Here is a 9,010-nt window from a genome sequence, read left to right as displayed (position 1 = left end):
GCTTGCGCGGGGCCCGGGACCCTCCGCTCCCGGCGGCGGCGGCGAGACCGGTCGCGCGCCCCTGGCGTCCTCGCTACCTGGTTGATCCTGCCAGTAGTCATAGGCTTGTCTCAAAGTTTAAGCCATGCACGTGCAAGTTTAAACTGTCTCAGTGAAACTGCGAATGGCTCATTAAATCAGTTGTGGTTCCTTTGATCGTCACATCCTACATGGATAACTGTGGTAATTCTATTGCTAATACATGCGGAAGAAGCGCCGACCTCACGGTCTGGCGTGCATTTATCAGACCAAGACCAACCCGGGGTTCGCCCCGGTCCCTTTGGTGACTCTGGATAACACAGCCGATCGCACGGTCTTCGCACCGGCGACAGATCATTCGAATGCCCTATCAACTTTCCGGGAGTGTATATAAAAGACAAATAGATCTTATATACACACCGGGAGTGTATATAAAAGACAAATAGATTTTATATACACTCCCGGAGTGTATATAAAAGACAAATAGATTTTATATACACTCCGGGAGTGTATATAAAAGACAAATAGATTTTATATACACTCCGGGAGTGTATATAAAAGACAAATAGATTTTATATACACTCCGGGAGTGTATATAGCCACGTTCATTGAATAATATAAGTTCTGGGAAAGCTGTCAGAAACATGATATCTTGAAAATAGCAAAGTCTTACTTCATTGTGCTGCTTCCTGGAAGTCAACCTGATACCTATGAAAGTTCACAAAACTACAGCGGTCCTGAAGGGCCACAAAATGTTGATAACGGACAAATTATGATCACAACAACCCACTGACAACGTGCAGCCGACAGTTGTTTTCACTCTGCAAAGCATAGTGGGAATGGAATAGTCGACTCATAAAATGGGAGAAAATTACCACACAAATTCTTAACGTGATAGCAAAAGTACGTCAATATTGTAAGCAAAATAATTAAGAAAACTAAAGCATTTATGTATTTAAGTATGTTTCAATCTTAATTGCTGTTCTCTGTCTTAGCATATGATAACTGTCGATTTACTAGTATCAAAGCTAACCCATTTTCCAGTGGATTGGCCCAGCAGGTCACGAAGTTAAAGATGGCGGTGCCCAGGCGACATGGAATTTTGCGGACGTTTTCTTTTCCTCCTGGTCACCACCCCTTGCACCTAGGAATCACGGATCAAGATGCAAATGTTATAGGATGTAACATAGAAGATGCTGTGTCTGTCATTTCATTGACGAGGGCGCCAAACGATTCTGACAGGAGGAAAGATCTGTTCGCCTGCGTTTCGCCCCTCCCCCTCGACTCTGAACCTACCAAAGTGGGCGGGGACGATGGCACAGCTGATATCATAACTTTGTTTGCTGAGGAGATGTTCTTCCGACATTATGGCTTCAGACACGAACAGAAGGTTACTTTTCGCCTTGTGAAAGCTTTTCCTCTCAGTAGACTTGTTATCGGGACACGGAAGCAGCAATGTTACGACTGGGCAAATGGAGTGATGTTCGGGACCGGTCTCCTCGTTGCGGTCTGCCAACAAAAGCTGTTGGCCAGGAAAGGAGACGTGATGCTGGCCCCCGTGCTGCCGATGCTGGGGGATCCGGACACTGTCCTGCAGCATTATTTTGACATGACAGTACTGGAATGTGAGCCTGGGCTGCAGGGAGTTGTCACTGTCAATACGTCTGTTATTGTCACTTTGATGGATGAAGGAAGTGAAGATAACTCACCTGAGGCTGACAGAGATAGGTTGTCTCCTCCAATAGCTGTTGTATCTGACTTTGCCAGCTGCCTACAGACCATGGAGTACACATTGTCACTGCTGCCACAAGAAAGCCTCACTAAGGAAAATGCAGAGAAGTTTTTGTCTTCACTACACAGTTCACAATATGTGAAGAGTTCCAACATGATGATGAAAGTAAGGGTACTACAGCAGCAGTTAAATGCAGCTGGGGAGACAGATACAGGGGTCAGGTGTGCAGCTGAGCACCAGGTGTTTGTCAGTCTTATGACACTGCAGAGGTTGAAAGTCTTCAGTGGTTCCTGGGTCAAAATCTCCATTGCGTCTGACAATGAAGATCAGTCTCAGGATAGGGAAATCTTATCTGTCAATGTACCAAATGAGACTGTTGTTGTTCCAAGTGAAACCACCACACCTCAAGAAGAGGAAGTCTCTCACACGATACCTGACCTTAAGGAAAAGTCTGCAGAAGACCTGCTGCCATCAGGTAGTCCAGTGAGGAAGCTTGTTCCAAGAGTGTGTCTGGTTCAGCTGTGTGGTGTTGAGGCAGGCAGTCCACACATGGTGTCAGATGATGTCCTGCATGTCTCCCCCCAGCTGTGGTTCAATCTTCAGAACCTGCCTCCCATCAAATCACCTGGCAGTTGTATGTGTACAATAGAGGTGAGGATAGAAAGTAACGGCCAACTATTCTTATTCGGATTCTACATTCTTCTACTACCAGTATTTGTCTATAATCTGTGTATGTAAGTGATTATGTATCATTATTTATATACTAAGTGATGAGAGAGGTAGAGTTGCAGTAATATGCACATGGCTGATACATATACACTCATTTTACCTTCCAGCCACTGTTGCCACTCAGTCCTGGCCCTGTCCAGTCCCAGAGTCCCAGCAGGTCCTGTCAGCCACCTTATGCCAGCCAGGTGTGCATCACCATGGTAACATCACCTGCCTACACACCCACCTGTCACTTTGACTCAGCACTCAAACAGTACTTCTCTACTACCAGGTATGAGCTCAATATGTTTTGTCATGTAATCTTCAACAACTCTTTGCAGATTATATCCACCAGTAGATTTTGTTTCATATTATGACTTTTAACTTCAAAATATTCAGTAATGTGTTATAATTTAGTCATTGTTTTATTTACTTACCCTTTTTGCCTGTTTTTTGTGTTTCAGAGTCATCACACTTGGAGACATATTTTGTGTTTCACTAAAGGTAAATATAGGAGAAATATGGGCATTCTTAGTGGTTTGCTTTATTTTTATTGAGAGCCTTTCCTGTAATTTAACCTCAATGTTTTGATTCCTTACAGATGATTCTGAGTTCTTCCAGGAGATGGTAGATGGTGAGATGATGAGGTACACACTCCACTCTTACTTCCTGCCTTATTATATTTTACATTATCAAAAGCCTTAGTATATATCTTTTATATGACAAAATTACACAATCTTTATGTATAGCTTCATTAATCCTGCCTCTTTATCTCCAGGTGTCCATTTGTATATTTTAAGGTGACCCAGGTGTCACCCACATGTCAGGAGGTTCCATCCTATCTGGTTGATCTGAAGCATACTGACTTATACCAGGTGGGTCCTTTATGTGTCATACAAATGTACTTTAACTCCTACAGTGGCTGATTTATTCCATCAGTTTTGACGTATCTGAAATCTCTTTGTTTTAGTAAAATATACCTGTATCACGGTTATTGCAAACTACACATTTTGCACTATTTTAATGTTAAACTACCAGTAGTTTTTACACTGCCATGGTACAAATGTTTGTTGTTGTTTTTTCCAGGAAGGGCTGGTGAACAGCTACATCCCTGCATCAGCTGACACCTTCACATCTGACACCCCATCCTCCTTGTCGACCAGTGTCCATCCTACCAGGCCTGGACCAGTATGTGGATAGGCTGTGTGACATCATTGTCCCATACCTGACACATAGGTGAGATATGCACTTATAACTCTGTCTGCCTGCTTTACCTAATTATGGGTCAGCTCTCAGGTTGTTGGACAGATAAGAAGTAAACCTTGCCATCTAAAGTAAGACATCATCATGGTAAATAGAGGTGACAGAGCTTGCCAGGATAATACCACAAGCTCAAATTTGTCAGTCTAACTGTGAATTCCATCATATTTCAGTCCAAAATCTGAACTAATAATAATAATAATTATGGAGATAAGATCAGTGAACAGTTTTCTGTTGCAGCCCACCCGAGGCAGTGAAGTCCTCTGTCCTGCTGACTGGACCTCAGGGTGTGGGCAAGTCTACAGTCATCCGAGCTGTCAGGAGGAGACTCAACACGCACCTGTTACAGGTGGGAACAGCTGACGAATCTCAGGCCATCTGAGACAGATGTTAAGGACTATTACAGGGATGATCAAAATAATTATATATGACTAGTATAACATGTGTAGTATAACATATTTGTAGTATTTGAAGTGATGGGTCTAGTACCACATTATGACTGCTGGGTGCAATAGTGATGTATACTCATCATTCTGTAACTGTTAAAGAATATTTGGTACTAGTAGTTGGTAAATGTATGATATTACCAGCAGGTTATATTCTGCAAGGTGCCCTTGTTAGATTTAGGATATAGAAAAATGTACATGTAGTCCCATTTGTTTCTATCTGTTTCCAAGGTGAACTGTTATAACCTGTGTGGTGAGAGTTCTGCTGCTACAGAGACCAGGGTGAACAGCCTGTTCCAGAAGGCCCTGAGCTGTGCCCCCTGTATCCTACATCTCAGGAACCTGGGGGTTCTGGGAAGGGACAGGGATGGACATGAGGAGGGTGAGACACACTCTATTGTATTAATCTCTTTTACAGTGATAATAACTGTTATTCTGTGCTTGCTGGTTCCAGTCACCTGGGATAGCAAAGAAAAATAAGACAAAATAACATGTCTACAGGAAAGCAACATACATTTTGTAACTCCACCACCACAAAAGTGTGTTTGATGTTGTGCTGAGCCAGAAACTTTTTGTTTGCTGTTATCAACAGTTTCTTGGCACTTGTCAGTTTTAACAACTATTTTCTGTGCTATCTATCAGACCCTCGGGTGGCTGCCACGCTGCATGAAGCTTTAATAGGACTCAGACATGAAACCAGGTAAGGAAACAGTACAACATGCTGACTTTACAGTTGATAAACAAGGAAATCACCATTGATTCTCATTCCTGTTGTCACTAGTCTTGCAGGCACATGTACATGTACAGGGGTGGCTAGTTACATTGGATCCATAACATCCAAGTCAAAGTATTGGTGAAAACTGTCTGTATGTGATGAGAGAAAGTTTCTTTTCCCTAGAATCTATGTGTATCTAAAATTATTACATGCCCAGACCATGTCTGTCTGTGTGTCTACAGTGAGTACCCAGTAATAGTGGTTGCCAGCAGTGCAGCTGCTAAGGATGTCACAAGTGATGTGAGGGGAGCATTTCTTCATCATGTGGACATCAAGGTGTGTATTTGACTCCCATTTATTAGCAAATATGTCCTTTGCATCTTTGCATCGATAAAACGTGGTTAATCTCAAACACATGACTGGCAAACTTGTACTTGAACACTGGTAACCCAACATAACAAATGTACAATGCTGTCTTTCAGACCCCCAGTAAAAGAGACCGTGTGATGATGTTGAAGACACTCTGTCAGGATGTACCCCTCAGTTCAGGTAAGCAGGGATTCCTGGCAGTTTTGTTAGACATACCCTGAACTTTGGGACATACACTGATTGTAATACTTTCTTCATTTCACTAAGGGAAGCGTTTTCTTATACTATTCATTTGTAGATGTCTCCATAGACAAGATTGCTGCCAGATCAGCTGTAAGTACTTATTGTTATTTTTGATAACAAAATATCTGACAATCCGTGCCTCCTGTGAATTGTCATATGTCTTTAATACATTCATATAGATTAAATAAATGGGGAATATGTGCAATATCATAATTTAATATGATCTCATGTGGTTTGTCATTAATAATGGTGTTTGGCCAGTTTTTAATTTTAGGCAGCAGTATCTTATTTCCTTATGATATGTTACAGTAGTAATACTTAAACATGTCCCTTTCTGTCCAGGGAATGGTTCTTGGTGATCTCTGCAGTCTCCTGTCCTGTGCAGCAAGAAAAGCTCACAGGAGGATTCTAGGTTCATGGTAAATACCTGAAAACATTATCTCATCTGACATTCAGCACAGAAACTAGGCCAAGTCATGAGTGCATAGCTCCTGATACTACCCATGTTGTGAAACATTAACATGAGTAGTTTTCCTCTGGCCTAGGCCTATGATATCTTCAAACTTTGTAGGAAGAAACACATTTTGTATGTCTTTGTGCAGCTGTCCAGATGGCAGGTTGAGTGAACAGGAGCAGGTGGACCTGGTAGCAGCTGGGGTGGAGGTGAAACAGGTGGACTTTGAGAAGGCCCTGGACCACCTGCAGGCAGCTCACTCAGACGCCATTGGGGCACCAAAGGTTAAAATTGCAACAGCTCTTTAAATGTTCTCATATTTCAGTTATGCTTGCAAAGATACTTGTATGTGTACTAAACATTGCCATTACTGAAATCTTTATTGTAAAAGAAAAATTAAACTGGCAATAAACAAAATCCCATCTATTAAGAGGATATAGTTGTGCTAATACAGTATCACTATAATATAGACCAGAACTGTAGCTACAGTAGCAGGCTATGTTTCTGAAGGATAAGCTGTACATATATTATACACAACTCTATCCTAGATCCCCAACGTGAGCTGGGAGGATGTAGGCGGGCTGGCCCAGGTGCGGGCAGAGATCCTGGACACCATCCAGCTGCCTCTGCAGCACCCGCAGCTGTTTGCAGCTGGCATGAGGAGATCAGGTGCATTTTTCACAGCTGTGCATGTATCATTTTTATTAGAATGGATAGCTCCATCAGCCTTATGGGAGGGTAAAGGTCAACAAAATGTTCCTACATGTACCTTAATGAATAAAAGACTATGGTAGTTGTGATTGGACTGTTTGAGTGAAGTAAATAATGTTAATCAAACTAAGGCTACGATTTTGTTTTGAAAGTAGCTAATATAAGATAAATCTAGATTGTTTGCTGCTTCAGGTGTTCTGCTGTATGGACCTCCAGGCACAGGGAAGACCCTGCTGGCTAAAGCTGTGGCTACAGAGTGTTCACTCAACTTCCTCAGGTACTGCTGGTCAGGTCAGGCTGACCTTCACAAATCCCTAATGTTGATATTTTAATTCATACTCAAGCCATTCACTTGTCATGGTTTGTTCACAAAGAAAATTTTAATTATATGGCTAAAAGGAGTCAGAGCAGTCACTACATGTATTACAACATATCACACATAATGCATGTCTGTATTCCCAGTGTGAAGGGTCCAGAGCTGATCAACATGTATGTAGGGCAGAGTGAGGAGAATGTCAGAGAAGGTAACTGTTTCTCTTGTTAATGAATTATGTCTTCATTTGTGAATAGAATGGAGGAGAAGCTGGAATCTATGGAAGATGAATTGATTAAATGTATGATTACATTTATGTCTACTGTGTATGTTCTGACACTGTCTTAACTATGTTGTCTGTTGTTTTCAGTGTTCTCCCGTGCCAGAAGTGCAGCGCCCTGTGTGATCTTTTTTGATGAGCTGGACTCTCTCGCTCCCAACAGGGGCAGGAGTGGGGACTCAGGAGGGGTCATGGACAGGTCAGTCAACCCACTTTCCAGTAGACTTTGCTTTTAGAGTGGCACAAGAAACTTGACAGAAAGAAAGATTCTTTGTAAAGTGTAAAATAAAAATGGCCACCAACCTTTTCATCCAGCTCTTTAATTGTCCGAACTCGTTAGCCAAACTGGTTAGTTCAACCTGATATTATTTACATGTATCAGCTACAACCTCTAATGTAAAGAATTTGAAGGCCATTAGAACGTTAGAAATGCCATGCCCACAAGCACAGTCTGAAAAGTGGGGGAATGTCAGAACAGCAGACACCCTTTCAGCACCAAGGTCATGTCCAAACCCTCCTTCCCTGCCTGCCAGGGTTGTTTCTCAGCTGCTGGCTGAGCTGGATGGGCTCCACTCTGCTGCTGAGGTGTTTGTGATCGGAGCCACCAACAGGCCAGACCTGCTGGACCCTGCACTGCTCAGGCCAGGAAGGTACCGTATTTCTCATGTTTAGTAATAGACCTTTGTACATACATTGTGTTGGTAGTTGCCAAAGACCTTGCACTTTTGTTGTCTATAAAAGTATGGAAAGTCTCATGTAGTATCAAACTTATATGCAAGCATTCAGTAAAATAAAGTACAAGAGAAGGGAACTGAACAAACATCAGAATTTGATTTTACCAATGGTCTGGAATATTGAACTGTTCTGAACCCACCAGGTTTGACAAGCTGTTGTTCTTGGGTGTGAGTGAGGACCGACCGTCACAGCTCAAAATTCTCCAGGCTCTCACAAGGAAGTGAGTACAAGCTTTTTCCCTGGCTTCTCAACTATAATCCTGTTCATATTTGCTATAATTGTTGAAAATTGACTGCAATAATAGAACAAAATCACAATACAGTAGTTTACTTTACTTGGAAACATAGTTTACTGTGAGCCATAAGTGGATAATACTTTGTCATATATACAGGTTCCAACTTGCTGCTGACACCCAGCTTGAGAAGGTTGTAGACAACTGTCCCTACAACATGACAGGAGCAGACTTCTATGCACTCTGCTCCGATGCCATGCTTAATGCCATCAGGAGGAAGATAGAGCAGCTGGAAGCAGGTATGCACCCAGCCACCTTTAAACCTAGTATTTTTAACTGTATTGTTCAGCTTAGTTGTAGCCTATCAAGTGTAGTATATGCATTACAATGTACTCAGTTGTTAATTCTGTAAGAAACGGGCATGAGCATTGTTTGTTGAATGAAATGTTCAGATTTCTAAATGATCGGTACTGCATTGGTCTATTTCATTGTAGGCTACTTATGTTACTTATGCAGGTAGTTTCCTGTAATCTCTCCCCAGGCCTCCCAGTTGACCAGACTGATGTAACAGTAGGGGAGCAAGATTTCATCATGGCACTCCAGACTCTGGAACCTTCTGTGTCCACCTCAGAACTGGACAGGTACAAGCAGCTGCAGGGCCTGTTCACAACTTCTCTGTCCAACTCATCTGTCCCAAGTCTGGAGTGACACCTCCAGGTTTCAAGTGGGCTTGGTATGAACAGATTAAAGTTGGGCATTTTGTCAAGGCTGCATCAATAACATCATGGAGACCA

The 9,010-nt window shown here is 42.3% G+C and overlaps 2 protein-coding genes across 2 annotated transcripts in view; one reads left to right on the top strand and one right to left on the bottom strand.

Annotated features, from left to right (window-relative positions):
• The window catches only part of LOC109470318 (TFIIH basal transcription factor complex helicase XPD subunit-like), a 10,552-nt gene extending 9,710 nt beyond the window's left edge, over nt 1-842 (bottom strand). The window contains 1 exon segment of the mRNA XM_019769228.1: nt 692-842. Within this exon segment, the coding sequence (XP_019624787.1) occupies nt 692-696 (5 nt within the window). The 5' untranslated portion in view covers nt 697-842.
• Nucleotides 843-1,082: 240 nt separating this feature from the next.
• On the top strand, nt 1,083-9,007 carry LOC109470320 (peroxisome assembly factor 2-like). Its single transcript, XM_019769231.1, is given in 21 exon segments — nt 1,083-2,401; nt 2,587-2,750; nt 3,237-3,333; nt 3,545-3,631; nt 3,633-3,694; nt 3,959-4,067; nt 4,396-4,546; nt 4,807-4,864; nt 5,122-5,215; nt 5,362-5,428; nt 5,547-5,581; nt 5,834-5,910; nt 6,094-6,229; nt 6,494-6,614; nt 6,849-6,933; nt 7,119-7,180; nt 7,340-7,448; nt 7,783-7,899; nt 8,127-8,204; nt 8,376-8,515; nt 8,758-9,007. Coding segments are annotated over 21 exon segments (3,324 nt in total). The 5' UTR covers nt 1,083-1,093; the 3' UTR covers nt 8,925-9,007.
• The last annotated feature ends 3 nt before the right edge of the window (nt 9,008-9,010 follow it).

The sequence above is a fragment of the Branchiostoma belcheri genome, unplaced genomic scaffold (assembly GCF_001625305.1).
Source record: "Branchiostoma belcheri isolate BF01 breed outbred unplaced genomic scaffold, Haploidv18h27 scaffold22, whole genome shotgun sequence".
Taxonomy (NCBI): Eukaryota; Metazoa; Chordata; class Leptocardii; order Amphioxiformes; family Branchiostomatidae; genus Branchiostoma; species Branchiostoma belcheri.
The sequence above is the reverse complement of the archived record's forward strand: the minus strand, read 5'-3'. Positions and strand labels throughout refer to the sequence as shown.